Source organism: Cuculus canorus, chromosome 16 (assembly GCF_017976375.1).
Source record: "Cuculus canorus isolate bCucCan1 chromosome 16, bCucCan1.pri, whole genome shotgun sequence".
Lineage (NCBI taxonomy): Eukaryota > Metazoa > Chordata > Aves > Cuculiformes > Cuculidae > Cuculus > Cuculus canorus.
The window spans coordinates 7842519-7860621 of record NC_071416.1 but is presented as its reverse complement, the minus strand read 5'-3'; the positions used below and the strand labels follow the sequence as shown (position 1 = coordinate 7860621).

The 18103-nt window shown below is 64.5% G+C and overlaps 5 protein-coding genes across 7 annotated transcripts; 3 read left to right on the top strand and 2 right to left on the bottom strand.

Moving 5' to 3' along the window:
• Positions 1 to 455: 455 nt before the first annotated feature.
• On the top strand, positions 456 to 2660 carry SNX21 (sorting nexin family member 21). Its single transcript, XM_054081910.1, has 3 exons — positions 456 to 867; positions 1514 to 1668; positions 1959 to 2660. Exons 1-3 carry the CDS (start codon positions 606 to 608, stop codon positions 2628 to 2630), a joined length of 1089 nt encoding a protein of 362 aa, XP_053937885.1. The 5' UTR covers positions 456 to 605; the 3' UTR covers positions 2631 to 2660.
• Positions 2661 to 3125: 465 nt separating this feature from the next.
• On the bottom strand, positions 3126 to 6012 carry ACOT8 (acyl-CoA thioesterase 8). The gene is made up of 6 exons (XM_054081909.1): positions 5864 to 6012; positions 5651 to 5787; positions 4989 to 5214; positions 4589 to 4746; positions 4058 to 4249; positions 3126 to 3973 (listed from the first exon to the last, which is right to left on the bottom strand). The coding sequence occupies exons 1-6, from the start codon at positions 5944 to 5946 to the stop codon at positions 3852 to 3854; spliced, it is 918 nt and encodes a 305-aa protein (XP_053937884.1). The 5' UTR covers positions 5947 to 6012; the 3' UTR covers positions 3126 to 3851.
• On the top strand, positions 5945 to 7600 carry ZSWIM1 (zinc finger SWIM-type containing 1). The gene is given in 7 exon segments (XM_054081849.1): positions 5945 to 6012; positions 6284 to 6464; positions 6902 to 6963; positions 6965 to 7049; positions 7051 to 7150; positions 7153 to 7224; positions 7227 to 7600. Coding segments are annotated over 7 exon segments (927 nt in total). The 3' UTR covers positions 7586 to 7600.
• A 1858-nt stretch (positions 7601 to 9458) lies between these two features.
• On the bottom strand, positions 9459 to 13335 carry NEURL2 (neuralized E3 ubiquitin protein ligase 2). Its single transcript, XM_054081733.1, has 2 exons — positions 11845 to 13335; positions 9459 to 9779 (listed from the first exon to the last, which is right to left on the bottom strand). Exons 1-2 carry the CDS (start codon positions 12512 to 12514, stop codon positions 9664 to 9666), a joined length of 786 nt encoding a protein of 261 aa, XP_053937708.1. The 5' UTR covers positions 12515 to 13335; the 3' UTR covers positions 9459 to 9663.
• CTSA (cathepsin A) lies at positions 10684 to 17858 on the top strand. 3 transcript variants are annotated; one of them, XM_054081732.1, is made up of 15 exons: positions 10684 to 10857; positions 13622 to 13779; positions 13974 to 14085; positions 14210 to 14260; positions 14781 to 14867; positions 14960 to 15115; positions 15430 to 15521; positions 15787 to 15871; positions 15988 to 16079; positions 16263 to 16341; positions 16457 to 16605; positions 16676 to 16751; positions 16844 to 16933; positions 17014 to 17115; positions 17233 to 17857. In XM_054081732.1, the coding sequence occupies exons 2-15, from the start codon at positions 13622 to 13624 to the stop codon at positions 17314 to 17316; spliced, it is 1413 nt and encodes a 470-aa protein (XP_053937707.1). In that variant the 5' UTR covers positions 10684 to 10857; the 3' UTR covers positions 17317 to 17857. The 3 variants fall into 3 exon arrangements, with proteins under 3 accessions (XP_053937707.1, XP_053937706.1, XP_053937704.1); XM_054081731.1 differs by lacking the exon at positions 10684 to 10857 and adding an exon at positions 13490 to 13552 and having other exon boundaries at positions 17233 to 17858; XM_054081729.1 differs by lacking the exon at positions 10684 to 10857 and having other exon boundaries at positions 13490 to 13779; positions 17233 to 17858.
• The last annotated feature ends 245 nt before the right edge of the window (positions 17859 to 18103 follow it).

Below are 18103 nucleotides of genomic sequence, written 5' to 3'. Positions count from 1 at the left end.
AGCGATGGCAGCAGCTGGGATGGTTCCTCGATATTAATAGACATTCCAAGAAAGTGGAGAGGAGGCAGCAGGCATGGAGCTAAAAAAGGCAGGATGAGTGCCGGGCCACCGGGCAAGGCCGGCGGGGAGCCAGGGTGGCCCGGGGGCTGCGGAGCCGGGAGCTGGGGCGCAAGGCACCGGAGGGGATGGGGTATCGCGACATGGGGGTACCAGGTCTCCGGGACCCCGGGATGCGGGGCTCCCGTGATTCCGGGCAGGGGGACCCGGGGACAGCAGAACCGGTGACCGGAGGTGACACAGGGGACACAGGGGCTGGCAGCAGGGACCGGTGATGCGGGCAGCACGGGTGACCTGCTCTGACCCGGGCGGGACCGGTCCCAGCCGTGCCGGGCGGAGTCGGTCCCGGTCCCCGCCGTACCGGTCCCCATCCCCTCTGTGTCGGTCCCCTCTGTGCCGGTCCCCTCCGTGCCGGGTGGCGCCGTCCCCACCGCGATCCGGGTTCCCGGCGGAGGCGGAGCCGCGCGGGGAGGATCCCGGGACGAGCCCGGCGGAGCGGCCATCGAACGGCACCGCCCGGGCCAGCGCGGCACGGAGCGGCCCCCGCGATGGCCGCCCGCATCCTGCACCGGCTGCGGAGCGCGCTGGGCGGCGACGGCGACCGGGGACCGCGGGCGGGCGACCCCGAGCCCGAGGACTGCCCGGAGAGCTCGGAGCTGGAGGACGACACCGAGGGGCTGTCGACGCGGCTCAGCGGCACCCTGAGCTTCACCAGCCACGAGGAGGAGGACGAGGAGGACGAGGAGGAGGACGAAGGAGCCGCGGAGGAGCTGGGGCAGCCGCCGCCGCCCGCGGGCGCTGAGGATGCAGGTGCTGGGGGAGCCGGGCGGGGGTCGGGGCGGCAGCACCCGGGGACCCGAGCCGTGGTGGAGACGTCGGGGTGCAGGGAGAGCCCCATCCTGGGGCAGACCTGAGTGATGGCAGAGATGTTGGGGTGCAAGGAGAGCCCCATCCTGGGGCTGCAGTGCCCTGGGAGAACCTGAGTGATGGCAGAGATGTCGGGGTGCAAGGAGAGACCCGTCCTGGGGCAGACCTGAGTGGTGGCAGAGATGTTGGGGTGCAAGGAAAGTCCCATCCTGGGGCTGCAGCGCCCTAGGGGGTGACCTGAGTGATGGCAGAGATGTCGGGGTGCAAGAAGAGCCCCGTCCTGGGGCTGCAGCACCCTAGAGGGGGACCCGAGTGATGGCAGAGATGTCGGGGTGCAAGGAGAGCCCCATCCTGGGGGTGCAGCACCCTAGGGGGGGATCTGAGCCATGGTGGACACATTGGGGTGCAGGGAGAGCTGTATCCCTGGCCACGGCACCCTGAAGTGGGATTGCGGAGACTTCGGGGTGCAGGGAGAGCCCCACTCCGGGACTGCAGCACCTGGGGGGGACCCGAGCGATGGCAGAGACATCAGGGTGCAAGGAGAGCCCCATCCTGCAGCTGGCAGGCTGACCCCTGTGTCCCGGCACAGAGTGGGGCACTGCGGCGGAGCGCCCTGGCAGCAGCCTGCTGACCCGGCAGCTGCAGGAGCTGTGGAGGAAGTCGCGAAGCAGCCTGGCACCGCAGCGGCTGCTCTTTGAGGTCACCAGTGCCAGTGTGGTCAGCGAGCGCTCCTCCAAGTACGTGGTGAGTGACCGCGGTGGGCACAGGTTGGCTGTAGGGTGCATGCGGGGCTCCCTCCTTCCCGGGCAGGGCTCCCATTGGGCTGGCGCTTATTTCTCTCTGTCTTTCCCCGTGCTGCTTGGACGCTGTGGTGGCTCAGGTGAGCCTCAGGTAAGTATTACTGGCAGTTCTGCAGCTGCGGTAGCCTAGTCTGCACCCTCCTGCCTGGGCAAACCCCACCACGGCACCACTGCAGCTGCACCCAGCACTGCCCCGCATCTGCGGCACCGCCTGACACCCGCCTCTCCCCGCAGCTCTACACCATCTACCTGATCCGCTCTGGCCAGTTCGACAAGGCCCCTGCCGCCATCACCCGGCGCTACTCGGACTTTGAGAGGCTGAACCGGCGGCTGCGCTGCCGCTTCGGCTGTGACATGGCCGGCATCGCCTTCCCCAGGAAGAGGCTGCGCCGCAACTTCACCGCCGAGACCATCGCCAAGCGGAGCCGAGCCTTCGAGCAGTTCCTGTCCCACCTGCACTCCATCGCTGAGATCCGCCGCTCCCCCGAGTTCCTTGAGTTCTTCTTCCTGCAGGACCTTCGGGCAGCTCAGCGCCTGACCTGCACCGGCATGTACCGCGAGGCGCTGGCTACCTGGGCCAATGCCTACCGGCTGCAGGACCGGCTGGGTGTCTGCAGCTCCGGCCGCTTCCTCCTGACGCTGGCCGGGCTGGCCGTGTGCCACCAGGAGCTGGACCAGCTGGGCGAGGCCCATGGCTGCTGCGAGCAGGCGCTGCAGCTGCTGGAGGCGCAGGGCAGCCACCCGCTGCTGGGACCTTTCCTGCAGGCGCACGTCCACTTGGCCTGGAAGGTGGGCAAGGACAAGCGGCGCTCGGAGGCCCGTCTGCAGGACCTGCGAGAGGCCGGGCCACCCCTGCAGCAGCAGCCCACGCTGAAGGAGTGCCTGATCAAGGAGCCGCTGGAATGAGCGCCCCACTGTGCTGGCGCCCACGGAAGCACGGGTCCGTGGGTGTGATGGGGTTTGGAGCAGCCAGGGCGAAGCCAGGGTGTGATGGGGCTGGGAGTATGGGATGGGGTTGGGAGCAGCAAGGGTGAAGCCATAGATGGGATGGAGCCAGGAGCAGTGAGGGTGACGCTATGGGCAGGGATGGGGCTGGGAGTATGGGATGGGGTTGGGAGTAGCAAGGGTGAAGCCATAGATGGGATGGAGCCAGGAGCAGTGAGAGTGACACCATGGGCAGGGATGGGGCTGGGAGCAGCAAGGGTGAAGTCACAGGAGGGATGGATGCAGCGAGGGTAATGCCAGGAGTGGGATGGTGCCAGGAGCAGCAAGGGTGATGCCATGAGTTGGGGGCGGGAGGGGCTGGATGCAGCAAGGATGATGCCATGGGCATGATGGGACTGGGAGTATGGGATGGGGCTGGGAGCAGGGAGGACGATGCCTAGGGTGGGATGGGGCTGGGAGCAGCAAAGGCGATGTTGTGGGCGGGATGGGGCTAGGAACAGCAAGGATGATGCTGTGGGCAGGGATTGAGCTGAATGCAGCGCTGTGCTCCTGCAGGCAGCACAGCCCATGCCTGGGAGCTGCCTTGGAAATGCACTTTCTCCCCATCTGGTCCATCCCACGGGGCCAGGCGCTCCCAACCTGTGGGACTTCAGATGGACCTGAGGGACCGGGAAGGCTCCTGGCAGGGTTCGGGGTTCTTGCCAGGAACTTCCCCTAAAACTTCAGTAACACAATAAAGGACTTTATTTAACGAGCCAGGAGGCCGAGCCAGGCGCCTGCTCCGTGTACACTTCCCACAGGATCCCTCACCCTGAGGGCCCCGACTCGTCCCCTTTCCCCAGCTCCCAGTGCTCGCCCGTGTGCCCAGCCTGTGGCCCCGGGCCCCCACAATCCTGCCCTCCCCTGCCCCAAGCGGCTCCCTCGGGTGAGCAGAGCTGGAGCCAAGAGGATGAACTCCAGGACTGGAGCTCAGCTGTTCTCCTGGTTGCTTTATTTGGGGCAGGTGAAAAGTAGCTGATGGCAGTGGCCGTTATGTGCTGTGCAGCTGACAGTTGGTCACAGTGGTCCTGGATCCAGCCTATTCCCACCGCTGCCCGGTCCTGCCGTGTCCACCTCTGTGCTGGTCCCAGGGCCCCTCCTTGCATGCCGAAGCCACAGAACCGCTGCTGCCAGCCTCCTCAGTTACAGCTTGCTCTGGTTATTTGCCATTTGGTCCACCCGGATGACCCCTTCCTGGGCACAGGTGGCAGCCAGGACCCCATCCTGGCGCCACAGCCGCCCCTGCACCAGCGCCCGGCAGCCACCTATGGAGCACAGCTCTCAGCAGGTGGCTGGGATGGCAGGAGTGGCCCTCGCCATGCAGTAACTCAAAGAATGCGAGTACTCACCGGCCCACGGGCTCTCGCACTCGTACAGCATCCAGTGGTCTGCTCGGAAGGGTGCGTGGAACCACATGGAATGGTCGAGGGACACCATGAACTTGACGTGGTACTGCCGGTGCGGGAGCAGGGCCGTGCCCAGGAAGGCGTAGTCGGAGATGTAGGCCGCCACACAGCAGTGCACCTTCAAGTCCATCTCTCCTGCAAAGTAATCGGCGCTGCCCAACTCCGCAGGGTGTGTGTGTGGGCCAAGCTGGGGTGCACAGCGCTCCAGGAGCTCTGCTCCCCAGGCCGAGATGCCGGCTGAGCCAGGATCCGCTCTCAGACCCCTCCCTTTGCTGTGCCTGCCAGGAAAACCAGCCCTGGCTGAGCATGGCACATGGGCATCGCCTTGTGCTCTGGCACCCACACCCCTATTTCAGCCTGGGAATGCCCAGGCTTCCCTGCAGGCTCGGGGTGCTCAGAGCCACTGGACCACGGCCCTCACTCCTATTCCATCACCAACACACGAGCCCCGGCTCACAAGGCATCTGGACTCACCTATGTAGCCTCGTGCCCGCACCCAGAACAGCTGCTTTGGCTCCTGCGGCTCCAGGGTGAACACATCTGGGGGGTTGACGGGTTTAATGTCAATGGGCACATCTTCAGCTTGAATCCTGTTGAGGTGCTTCCTGTATTTCTCTGCCAGGTTAGGATTCCTGGATGGAAAAGTGAGGTTAATAATGGGCAAGCCAGCGGCATGTCCTGCTGGCAGCGGCTTCAGCCCAGGACCTCACAGAGAAGCAGGAGGGGCCCAGCTCCCGCCCTGACTTGCATCTCCGTGCATTTGGGAGCTCTTCAGGTGGTCTCCCTAGCCTGCTCCCGCCTGCCCCGGCAGGTTCCCATGCTCCCTAAGCCCCGGCAAAGGGCACTCCCAGTGCACCCTTTGCACCCTGCTCACTGCAGGAACTTCTGGATGAGCTCCTCTTGCGTCAGCAGCTCCTCGGGCGGCGGCACAGTGGGCATGGTGAACTGGTGCTGCAGTGGGCTGTCCTGGGAGAGTTGGAAGGAGGCCTGGCAGATGAAGATGGGCTTTCCATGCTGGATGGCCTTTACAGAACGCACAGAGAAGCTCCTCCCTGTACAGGTCCGCTCCACCTGATACAGCACCGGCACTTTGGGGTCCCCTGGGACAGAGAAGGGGCGGGATGTGTTCCCTGTGGGCGACCCCAGCCCTGTGTCCATCCCACTCAGCCCCCACAGCCTGATGCCCATCCTGCTCCGCGTCCCCAGCCCCGTGCTGATCCTGCTTCCCAGTGCCTGGTGCCCATCCTGCCCTGCTGCCCCAGCCCGGTGCCACTGACGTTATCCCATCCTGCCCTGCTCCCGCAGCCCATTCCCGTTTCTGTTCCCATTCCCACAGCCCATTCCCATACCTGCTTCCACTCCCACAGTCCGTTTCTCACTCCCACAGTCCGTTTCTTTTCCTGTTCCCATTCCCACAGCCCGCTTCTGTTCCAGTTCCAGTTCCCATTCCCACAGCCCATTCCCGCTCCCATTCCCGTCCCTGCTCCCATTCCCGTCCCCACTCCCACTCCCGTCCCCGCTCCCGCTGCCGCCCACCTGCCCGCACGAAGTAGCAATGCACCGAGTGGACCTGCTCGCCGGTGCTGACGGCGCGGGCGGCGGCCACCAGCGCCTGCCCCACGATCTGCCCGCCGAAGAGGCGCCGTGTGGCGGGGACCCAGTGGTGGCGGCCCCTGCGGGGAGAGCGCGGCGGTGGCGGCGGGGACGCGGGGCACGCGGGACGCCCCGGCGCTGCCCCCGGCCCCGCACCTGAACAGGTCGAGGTCCAGGCGCTCCAGGTTGAGCACGCTGGTGATCAGCACGCTGCGCAAGTCCCCACTCGGCGCCGCCATGGCTGCCCCCGCACCTAAACCGGCACCCCGGCAACCAGCCGAGGGCCCGCCCACGCGCGGGGAAAGGCACTGCTGATTGGACGAGCGCTCCGTCACTCAAGAAAACTACGCCTGTTGATTGGCTGATGTACCCCTCGTGCCCCGCCCACTCGCGGAGAGACGCGTCTCTGATTGGGTAATCCTTACGTCAGTCAGGGAAGCGGCGCCTGCTGACTGGTTCCGGCCTGCCGGCCCCAGAGCCCCGCCCGCGAGCGGGGGCGGCACAGTCGATTGGGTGATCCTTCCGTCAGTCAAGTGAAGAGCGCCCGTTGATTGGCTGCTGTCTGCCGGCCCGCAGGGCGCGCAGCCGATTGGACGATCCCTGCGTCGGTCGGGACAACGCGTGCCGATTGGTCCCGCGGGCACAGCGGGGCTCTCAGCAGCGCCGCCTGGCGGTTCGCAGCCGCCGTCGCCGCCGAGCCCCGCGGGACCCGGCAGAGCCCGGGTTTCCGTCCCGAGGGGCCGCGGGAGGGGAGGCGGTCGCGGTCCCCCGCCTGCTTCGGGGTGTTTTCTCCCCCGGTTCGGGGCGGAGGCGCGGGCTCCGCTCTTTGGGGAGGAGGAGCAGGCGCTGCGCCCTCCGTTCTGAGCCGGGGAGCGGCGGGGGGTGCGCCAGGCAGGGGTGAGGTTGTGGAATAGAATCCTAAAATAGTTTGGGTTGGAAGGGACCTCCAAGACCATCCAGTTCCACACCTGCTGGATCCGGGCTTCAAGCCCCATCCAACCTGGCCTTGAACACCTCCGGGGATGGGGCAGCCACCACTGCTCTGGACAACCTGGGCCAGGGCCTCCCCACACTCACAGCAAAACATTTCTCCCTAAGATCTCATCTCAATCTCCCCTCTTTCAGCTCAAAACCGTTCCCCACATCCCATCCCTGCTCTCCCTGATCAAGAGCCCCTCGCCAGCTTTCCATTAGGATCCTTCATCATCTCCTGTGGCTCAACTGGAGGTCACAGAAAACCCGGCGGGTGACACAAGATGTACCAAGAACTGAAAAGCGCAGCAGGCAGTCTTTAAGTGATGTTTGTGCAGAGCTTGGGCTGTGGCTGAGCGAGCCTGCGGGGTTCAGGGCTCTGCGCAGCTGAGGGCAGCGGGAAGGGTGCTCGGGTTTTGCGGGTCCTGGTGGAGGCCCACAGGGTGCAGCTGGAAAGCCCAGGCAGCTGCACTTCCACTTCAGCCAGGTCTTCCCACTGCCCTGCCAGCACATCCCGGATAGGGAGACCCTGCAGCCAGAATTGCTCAGCAGAAGGGATGCGATGCTTATTGGGCTGAGGGAGGCAATGCTGGTGGCCTCTTGGAGGCCCTGAACAGCTCCAGGAATGAGTCTCTGGTGGTGTCCTTCCTCGCAGCAAAATTCAGACAGCTTCTCACCTGCTGCAGCAGGGATGAGCCTGAGCTTAGGTACAGGGCTCTCTGGGGGCTGGCGGTTGGGTCAGGCCCTGCATTGAGGTGTGCTGAACCAGCCGCTCTGTGCACACCCTCGGGAGCCACAGGGCAGCAGAGGTGCAGGAGGCCATTCCTCGCTCTGCCTGCATTGGGCCTCCCCCTGTATTCCCCTCAGCCTGTTGCTCAGGACGGAAGGGGCAGCTGTGGTCCTTGATCTGCCGAGAGAGCGTTGACTTTGCACCGGGCAGCCGAGGAACCAGATGGGGAACTCCTGACTGTGTGGGATGGGAAGCCGGCCGCTGACCTGGCTGATGGCAGGCGTGGCGGGGTGCCAGCCCTGGGTGGTGCGGCGTGGGAGGGGACCATAATAACATGGGACGAAACTGTGTGATCTGTGGCCAGCGCCTGCAGGTCCTTCCAGCATCCAGCTGCGATCTATTGTGCAACAGAGCCAATAAATCAGCCGTGGATCACTGGGGAGCTGCCTCTGTCTCTGTGGTGGGGCTGGCTCAGTCCATGGGGTCAGGCTGGGCTTTGAACAGCTCTTCCTGTGGGCTCCGTGTCCCAGCGGTGCCTGCAGCTGGGGGAGCAAGGCCACTGCTTGGGAGGGTGGAATCTCCCCTGCTGGTGACACGGCCCGTGGACTGGAGCAGTGGAGATGTTTGGTTACAGCAGCTGCTCTTGGTTCCTCAGGAAAGGGAACTTGCCCTCCCTTTCCCTCTATGCTGGGGCCACAGCGGTGCAAACAGAGTAGCAGGGAGGGGGAGGGAGAACACAGAGAGGAGTGGAGCTCCCATTCCCCCTGGCCACAAGAGCACTCCGAGGGTGCTGTGCTAGGGTGCAGGATGGGGTGTGGGGGACCCTCTCACATGGCTGTGGTTCCATCACCATTGGTGTTTCCCCCAGCGCTCTCTTTGTTAATGGTTTCAGCAGGGGCAGGACTGTGCGTGCTGGGGATTTCCTTTGATCGAGGGTTTTGTAACCTTATCCGATAGTATCGGATCTCTCTGATTAAACACAGCCTCATGTTCGCTGTCGGACCTTTCTGAAGGCTGGGAGCTGCTGGCATCTCCCCTCAGCTGCAGACCCCACCTGCTGACCCCCTCGCTGTCTCTCCCTGGTGCATGTGAACACTCCTCTGCTTTTCAGGGGGTTCTTTCCTTTGCCCCTCGCTTAGCGCAGCTCTGGCCCTGCCTGCCCTCCCAGCCTGGCACAGGCGCTGCAGGAATGCTGGCTGCCATCACCCAAGGAGGATGAAGGGCCTGGAGGGGGTCCAGTGCCAGATCCTCACAGGGTGCCTGGGGTCCCCTCCCCAGCCAGACCCTGTGCTGGGTCGCCGTGGCTGCCCTGTGGCCACAGGCACATGCCTGAGTGGTGGCTGGTGCTGGCACAGCTCGCTGGGCACTGCAGGTTTCCCTTGGGCACCTGCCCCAGCTCCCACCCGCTGCGGGCGTAGGAAATAATTCATGCTACTCTTGTGGTAAACATCTTTCCCAAGAGCGAAACTGCGTGGCTGTAATTTCCCCTCTGCATGAGCTGTGTCCTCCCACGCTCCACCTGGCCTGGCCTCGCTCTGCTCCACCCAGGAGATCCCAACTCATTCTCAGGTCACGGATGGGTCTCTTGCGAGCTGCTCCCAGAGCGGCTGCTGCTGTGCAGGGTCCCAGGACGCTCCCACCTTTCTGTGAGGCAGCTCCCCTGCAGCCGCAGGCAACAGGGATGGGGAAGGAAATCCCATGGCTGGGGACTAAAAACCCCAAAACCCACACCTTCCTCCCCAGGCGGGAGCTGGGCAGATGCTAACCCTGAGCTGCCCGGTGCTGCCCTTGCCCCATCGAGGGCATTCCCAACCCCCCTGTCTGCTTTCACTGATCAGGCCAGCCTGGTGCTGGGTGTCTGCTGTAGCCCTGTGCCACGGGATGCCAATCCCAGCTCTCTTGGCTCCAGAAGCTCTATGGATCCTGCGGTGCTCGTCCCCACAGCCCGGTGCCCCAGGGCTCCCACCGCAGCAGTGCTGGTGGTAGCACAGCCCCGGCACAGTTGGCCAGCTGTCCCTGCTCCTGCTGCATTCCCTGTGCCAGCCCACTGGCACAGTCACTCTGCCTGGAAGTGCTTTATTGCCCACTCTGTGCCACTTTCCTGCCGTGCACCAGCCCTCCGGATGGGGAATCCCTGCCCATGCTCCCGTGTCGGCTGCTGGTCCGGTGGCGCCGCGGGCCCTGGCAGGGCAGCAGGGGCACGGAGCCCACAGGGGCTGTTGGCGTAGGGTCAGCCAGCAGTGCCATCCACACCTCACTCATGCTCGCAGAAGCTCTTCAGTGGTGCAGGCAGGTCGAGGCCATCGATGGCCACGCGGTGGACAATGTGCTTCTGGATGACCACCCGGCAGAGCGTCTGCAGGGACGGGACTGGAAGAGAGCAGAGGGAAGCGGCTGAGCTGGCTGAGCTGCTGGTGGGGCCAAGAGCAGGGGCAGGAAAGGGGCCCTGAGGCACCTGGAGGGCAGCGGTGGGTGAGCTTGTACTGCTCCTGACTCAGGCTCACACTGGCTGTGCCGGAGAGCAGCACCAAGGACTGTAGCTGGGATGGGGGCTCATGGGCCCGGCCAGGGAAGTTCTCCCCATTTTAGGAGGAAGGCTGGGAGCACAGTTAGGTGCTCATGCTGTGCGTTACTGCCACTGCTTTTCTGTGCTTTCTCTGGGATTAGGGGAGAAGCTCCCCAGGGTCTCCCTTCATGCTGCCCTTCTCCTGCCAACACCAGGCTGTGGCCACAGTGGCCACTCTGGGGATGCCTTTGAGACAACCGCCTTCTGAGCTGTCTCTGTGGCTGTCCATGCCAGCTCTGCCCTGTTCCTGCTCCTGTGGAATTCCTCTTCCCGGAGGCCTTGGCGTGGGTGCGATTTGCTGTGGCCAGCACTGTCCTCAGATTTTATCCCAGTGCTGACTCAGGCACAAGCCTGTGGCCTTGGTTCACTGCTGCCTCCGGGAGCCAAACCAGAGCAGAGGGAGCACTCCTGGGTGCTGTGCTTGGCCGGAGCGGAGCCACTGGTGGGACGCAGCCATTGTGCTGCTTATGGTGAGCGCCTTGCCAGCTGCAGGGCTGCTGCTGCTGAGGGTTCGCTCCGGCATTGGGCAGAGCTGAACACGACCGTGCTGTGCCCAGCTGGCTCCGACCTTGGGCTGCCGTCAGATGGCTGGAGCACTTATCTGTGCCTCAGCACGGGGCTGTGGTGTGCCCAGGCTGGGGTGGCCTTCACCCCTCCCGCCCCAGCCCCCCGCACCGCACTGCGCATTGCCGGCAGCTCCACTGCTCACTTCTGCTTTCCACGGCACCGGGAGCAGAATCACACTGAGACTGGTTTCTAAGCCCTACGGAAACATTGCAGGAACAGGAGCTACTGAAATCTCTGCAGAGGGCAGGGAGCCAAGCAAGGAGCCAAACAGCTTGGTGCTCCCAGGAACAGCAGGAGTGAACCACGCTCCCAGAGGTGAGTGCTACTGTCACAAGATCCTCGCCGGCTGCGGGCCCAGGTGTGTGGGTGGCTCAGTGGCATCCCACAGCCTGCTCTGGCCAGCTGCCCTCCACGCAATTCCGGGATAGGGGCTGGCAGCTGGGCAACTTTAAACTCCTTTTGGATAAGCTGGCTCACAGCGTCAAGCAGGGAGAATCCCAGATTTCAGCCTTGAGACCAGAGCAGCCGAACTTTGCCCCGGTAAGAGATGCAGTAGCTGCAGCGGTGGGGGCAGCAGCACCCTGGCACTGCCTTTCAGGGCTCTCGGATTGCCTAATCCTTGGCATCTGCTGATTTTTCTAGCATCGTGCTTATTAGCACTAATTATCCTGCCTCCTCACAAGGGCCACTGACCAGCACGGCATTCCCAGGCCCTCCCCAGCGGCTGAGGAACACCAGCTGTTGCCCAACCTTGGATAGCATCACAGGATGTCTGTGCAGGGCGCCGCAGAGCTAGGCACGCGGCAGGCGTGGGGGCATAGTGTGCGTGCTGGGATGGGCAGCGTGGCGCAGCCGGATGTTTTGATGCCAAAGCAGGACGTTGCTTGGCTCTGTGCTGGCATGTGATGTGGGGTGAGGCTGACACAGTGAGGGCTCACCAGCCCCCGAGAAGCTGCTCCATGGGCACCAGTGCTGGGGCATCCGCCTGGCTGGGGCTGAGCACAGCTCCACGGTGCAGGGCCAGAACAGCCCCCTCCATTGCCCCGCTCGCAAAGGGCAGCCAGGGTGGTTCTGCCTGAGAGCTGCTGCCAGGAGCTGGTGCGAGCTCTCTTGCGGCCCCGGCACAGCTCTGCACAGCAGAGCTTTCAGGAGATACCACACCACGAGCTCCCCTGCACCCCGTGTCCCTCTGCCCCTCACCCCTCGCTGACACTCCCACTGCTGGGAACACGGGATGACCCCACCAGAGTCCCCCACCTCCTGGCCCGCACGGACGTGCCCCAGGATGGGGCAGGTACCTACAGCCGTCTTCCACTGGGATCACCCGGACACTCTTGGTGGAGGCGAAGACGTCGACCACGGCGTAGAGTGGGCGAGTAGTGGGCAGGTGCCGGGCGCTGGGCCCCATGTCTTCACCGTTGATGACGATGTGCATGTCGGCAGTGCCATCAGGCTGCGGGGCATACAGCACACCGATGCGGCTGCGCCGGGCGGTGGCGGGCAGCACGTTCGTCCTGTACAGCTCGTCTAGGATATGGCTGTAGCGTCCAGGCCTGCTGCGCCCCACCAGAGTGTCCCGCGGGATGCGCACCCGCTCTGCCAGCAAGAAAGGGTCCCCGGGGGGGCCCTGTGCCACCTCCCCCTCTGCCACCACACGATTGTGGCTCCGGGTGATGGCAAATACCCAGGTGTCACCCATGTTGACCAGGTCCGGCAGTGAGTACTCGGGCACAGGCTGCAGGTGCTGCGGGTCGAGGGCCGTCAGCCCCACACGCAGGTGCCCGCACCAGCCCCGCTCCTTCTCCTCGATCTCTACCAGGAAGATCTGCCCGGGCGCCAGCGGCTCCTGGCTGAAGCAGAGCCCATGGGCGAAGCTCTCCACTCGTGTAGCTCGCGTGCGTGAGGCATCCAGGCGGACATTAGCACCGTGGACGTGGTGGAAGCGGGCGGTGAGGCGGCACTGGGCAGCCATGGCCGCCAGAGCTATTTTTAGCTGTCCCTGTCACCAGTCACAGCTGCGGCGAGGAGGGGACGGGCAGGCGGGCTTGAGGGGGCTGGTGCTGTGGGAGAGAGGACCCCGCGGCTCCTGGGCACAACTGAGCCCACCAGGGCACTGAGTGGTGCCTGGTGGCATCCAGCCGTGCCTGCAAATGCGTGACTGTGGCACCTAGCCGTGCCTGGTGATGCCCAGTGATACCCAGTTGTCCCCATGGTGCCTGGTGATTCCCAGCAGTGCTCTGGTGTCCCGGTGATGCCTGGCAGTGACTGCTATACCAGTGCCCAGTGATGCCCACTGTCCTCGCTGTTCCTGCTCTCCTCATGGTGCCTGGATATCCCTGCAGTGCCTGGTGATACGCAGTCATGCACGACTATTCCTGCTGTCCCTGGTGGCACCTGCTTGTCCCTGCTGTCCTCAGTGTCTGGCTACCCCTGCAGTGCCCAGTCATGCCTGGTGATGTCCAGCAGTGCTGGCTGTCCCCGCTGTCCCCACAGAGTCTGGCTACCCCTGCAGTGACCAGGGATGCCTGGGGATGCCCAGTGGTGCTGCTTGTCCCCGGTGGTACCTGCCTGTCCCTGCTTGTCCCTGCTATTCCCGGTGATCCCTGCAGTCCCCACGGTGCCCAGCTGTCCCTGCAGTGCCTGGTGATGCCCAGGGATACCTGCTGGTCCCTGGTGATGCCCGCTGTCGCCAGCTGCCCCCGCAGTGCCCGGTGATGCCCTGCTGTCCCTACTGTCCCCAGCTATCACCATGGTCTGTGGTGATGCCCCGCAGTGCCAGCTGTCCCCAGCTATCCCTGCAGTGCCCGGTGATGCCCCGCTCTCCCCAGCTGCCCCCCCCAGTGCCCGCTGATGCCCGCGGTCCCGGTCGTCCCCGGCGCTACCCACCCCCCTACCCCGGTCTGCCCTCGCGCGCCGGGCGCGGATTGGCCACCGCCGCCCCGTCACGTGACCGCTCGGTCATATGAGCGGGTGTCACGTGCGCGCCGGGAACCGCACAGCGAGCGCCGAGGTGCGGGAGAGGGAAGCGGGAGAAGCGGGGTCGTTACCGGCAGCGCCCCGACCGCCCGTGTCCCCGCAGATGGGTCCGGTGCTGCTGTGCGCGCTGCTGCTGGGGCTGGGCCTCGCCGCGCCCCCGGGGCATGAGGTGACGTTCCTGCCGGGGCTCGCCAAGCAGCCCGCCTTCCGCCACTTCTCGGGATACCTCTGCGCCGGCCCAGGGCAGCACCTGCACTACTGGTACGGGGCGAGCGGAGGGGACGGGGGGCGAGCAGCTGAGCCAGGGCTGGGGGGCGTGAGGGACCAGGACCGGGGCCGGGACCGGGGGGGTGAGCTGCCGTGGCGCTGGGCAGGCTTGACAGGAGGGTGAGCACACGGGGCAGCGAGGAGCCGGGCAGTTGGGACAGGAGGCACTGACAGCCCCGTGTTTGCAGGTTTGTGGAGGCCCAGAGCAACCCCCAGGGCAGCCCCCTGGTGCTGTGGCTGAATGGCGGCCCCGGCTGCAGCTCCATGGAGGGCTTCCTGAAAGAGCACGGCCCCTTCCTGGTCAGTAGCTGCAGTGTCCCATGACTCGGGGTCACCGGGGGTGGCTGGCTGGCTGCATGGCACGAACTGTCCCGCTGGGGCCAGCCTGGCTGTGCCTGTCCCTCACTGCCCTCTGCTCCCCTAGGTCCAGCCCGATGGGGTCACGCTGAAGTACAATGACTACGCTTGGAACAAGGTACAGGTGTTGACGGCTGCAGGGAGAGGGGGACCCTGAGCCGATGCTCCTGCCCTCTCCCTGGAGCGGAGCCTCCCACACTCAACACACCCTCCTCTCGAGTCTGCTCTCGAGCCAGGCAGGAATGTGGCCCTGCGAGTGCAGCCCTGGGGCAGGCCTGGCACCCACAGGTGCGCCACTGGCAAGGCCCGCAGCCCTGTGTCTCGCTGAGCCAGGAGGAGCCTCCGCTGATCCCCAGAGCCTATAGCCCTGTGCCTTGCTGAGCCAGAAGGAGGCTCCGCTGATCCCGAGCCCACAGCTTTGTGTCTCACTGAGCCAGGAGGTGGCTCAGCTGATCCCCAGAGCCCGCAGCCCTGTGCCTCACTGAGCCAGGAGGAGCCTCTGCTGGTCCCCAAAGACTGCAGCCCTGTGCCTTGCTGAGCCAGGAGGAGGCTCCGCTGGTGCCCAGAGCCCGCAGCCCTGTGCCTCACTGAGCAGGAGGAGGCTCCACTGATTCACAGCTCCGCTGCTCTCTGTGCAGATCGCCAACGTGCTCTACCTGGAGTCCCCTGCTGGCGTTGGCTTCTCATACTCTGAGAACAAGAAGTATGCCACAAACGACACGGAGGCGAGTGACCTGGGCTGCTGGGTGGGAGCTGCCTCCTGCCTGCCCCTGGGGCTCTCGCCACGCGCCTGACCCCACGATGCTCCTCCCTGCAGGTTGCTCACAACAACTACCTGGCGCTGAAGGATTTCTTCCGGCTCTTCCCCGAGTACGCCAAGAACGATCTCTTCCTCACAGGGGAGAGCTATGGGGGGATCTACATCCCCACGCTGGCCGAGTGGGTGATGCAGGACCCCAGCCTCAACCTTAAAGTGAGTGGCTGGGCCCAGCTGCTGGCTGGGGCTCCGCAGTGACACCGGGGTGGGGACCAGCTGCACGGCAGGCGTGTGGGGCACAGGGCGGGTCTGGCCTCACAGCCTTTCATCTTCTCCTGGGGTGCTGGCAGCAGCTGCTGGCGGACGTGTCTGTCCCTGCCGAGTGGGAGCAGGGCAGCATTCTCAGACGCCCCTGACCTTTCCTGTTCCCTCTGTGCAGTAAACAGTGCCGCATCTGCTTCCGGCCTGCCGCCGCAGCCGCCCTGCAGGGAGTAGGAACACAACAGAGTTGTTTTCTTCTTGCCTCGCAGGGAATCGCTGTGGGAAACGGCCTCTCCTCCTACGAGATCAATGACAACTCCCTCGTTTACTTTGCCTATTACCATGGTCTGCTGGGGACTGAGTAAGAGGGGCAGAGCAGCTGGAGGGGGAACGCTGCCACTGGACGTGCTGTGCCTGTGCAAGCAGGATGAGGGCACGGCCTGGGTCAGGGGTCCCAGGGAAGGTCCTGGCCTGCCTTGGTCCAGCAGCCGTGTTGTTGGAATGACCTCATGGGTGCCCAGGGCAGCACGCTGAGGGCAGGCACTGTGGCACTGGGTAGGGACCTGCAGTGTGGCTGTGGCTGCCACCCGGGCAGGGTGGCTCATAGCCCTGTTGTCTGCCCACAGCCTATGGAGGGACTTGCAGGCCTTTTGCTGCTCCCAAGGGAAGTGCAACTTCCATGACAACTCCAACCTGAACTGCACGCTCAAGGTGGGGGGAACCAGAGCCCCTGAGCGCATGCCCAGCAACCCCTGCCTGGCTCCAGATGGGTCCCAGCATCCCTCAAGTGTCCTGCCAAGTCCAAACCCTTCTTGCACTCATTGCAGATGGAGGAGATGATTCAGATCGTAGAGGAGTCTGGCCTCAATATCTACAACCTCTATGCTCCATGTGACGGCGGTGTCCCTGGGAGCGTGAGGTGCGAGTGGCCCCAGGGCAGATGGGTCTCTGGGCTGGCTTTGGGGTCCTGGCCGACAGAGGGGTGCGATGGGCTGGGCAGGAGTCCCACTGTCTGGCTCCTGCGGGGACCCTCACAGTGAGGGCCCTGAGCCCTTGTTCCTCTGGAGCTTTCAGCTGGTCCCCATGCTTGTTCTGACGGCAGGTACGAGGACGAGTACCTTGTCACACACGACCTGGGCAACTCCTTCATCCGGATGCCGTTGAGGTTCTCCTGGCGGCAGGTGAGCCTGTGTGCCAGTGCTGCCAGGCTGCGGGCAGGAGGGAGCAGAGAGCGACTGCTTCCTTGGGGCAGCATCTGGAGCTGCTGTGGCAGAGAGTCTCCCAACTATTTCCCAGAACCTGTTCCGGATGCCAGTAGCCCGGAAAAAGGTGCGGATGGACCCACCTTGCACCAACTCCACAGCTCCCCGCACATATCTGAATGCTCCAGAGGTGCGCAAAGCTCTCCACATCTCCCGAGATGCCCCAGACTGGGATGTGTGTAGGTGAGCTGGCTCTGGTTGGGGGATCGCTGCCTGCCCGAGCAGCCGCCCAACACCCACACTCTCTCCACAGCTTTGAGGTGAACCGCAGCTACAAGCGCCTGTACATGCAGATGAATGACCAGTACCTGAAGCTGCTCGGAGCCACAGTGCGTGCCTGGGAGCAACCTGGTGCTGCCAAACGGCCTCCAGGGCTGGGGCTGCTGCCGTGCACAGCACTCACTCTGCTCCTGCTCTGCAGAAATACCGGATCCTGGTGTACAACGGGGACGTCGACATGGCCTGCAACTTCCTTGGGGATGAGTGGTTTGTAGACTCCCTCTGCCAGAAGGTAAGTGGGCAGAGCCTGGGCCAGGCTGGGTGCCGGCTGTGGGTGGGTACGGTCACCTGAGGTGCTGCTGTTGGCCCCAGGTGCAGGTGGCTCGCCGGCCCTGGCTCTATACTGAGGGAGGAGAGAACCAGATCGGAGGCTTCGTGAAGGAATTCACCAACATCGCCTTCCTCACAATCAAGGTAGGGCTGAGGGGCTTGGGAGGCATGGCCAGGGCTGTGGTTGGAGTGGGGCAGTGCTGGCTGGGCTGCGGCAGCGCCATGGCTGGCACTGATCCTGCTGCTGCCTGTTTCCCGCAGGGAGCTGGCCACATGGTACCCATGGACCGGCCGCTCGCTGCCTTCACCATGTTCAGCCGCTTCATTAAGAACGAGCCATACTAGGAGCTGCAGAGGCAGCACCTGGTGCCCCAGCTTCCCTTGCACGGCCCTTCCTCGTGGCTGCGCCTGGGCTGCCCCGGGAGAGGGGTCCCTCCTGCAGCTCCGGCCTGGCTGGACAGGGTGGAGGATGGGGCTGCTGGGCCAGGTGGGGGCAAGGAGTCCTGGAGGCTGTGTCCTTGCTGGGTGAGGAGCTGTGTCCCTGCTGTGGCTGCCTCTGCACATGTGGTTTTCCTGTCTCGTCTCCTCCCTGTCTGGGGGGAAGCTGGTTCCTCCTGGGACCAAGGCACTCCTGCCACTTCCCCCTGCCCCTGCACGCACATGGCCCTGGGTGGGCTCCAAGGCAGCAGCCTCACGTAGGCAAGGCACAGCTCACACTGCAGGCAGCTGGGGCTGCTCCTGCAGGGGATTCATTCTCCGCTTCAAACCACTCCTATATCCTGGTGAAGGAGGCTCACCGTGAAGACAATCTCACTGCCCGCTCACTGCTGGGGGCACGCAGTGCTTCTGGGAACCTGCAATAAACTCTCTGAACAAGGTGATTCTGCCCCTCATTACCCAGTCCTTGCACTGCTCTCTGAGGAGAATCACAATGCCAAGGAGCCCATGGTGAGTGCCAACACACCTGGAACCGAGTTGCCTGCAAGAGCAGGGGACTACAGTCGCCCTGAACCCCTCTGCCACCGTTCCAAGCTGTGCGTGCCCCCCAAATACCTGAGATGAGCCGTGCTGTCTGTCTCTCCCCATCTCTCCCCATATGCTGGCAGACATGCACTCCCCAGCACAGGCGCAT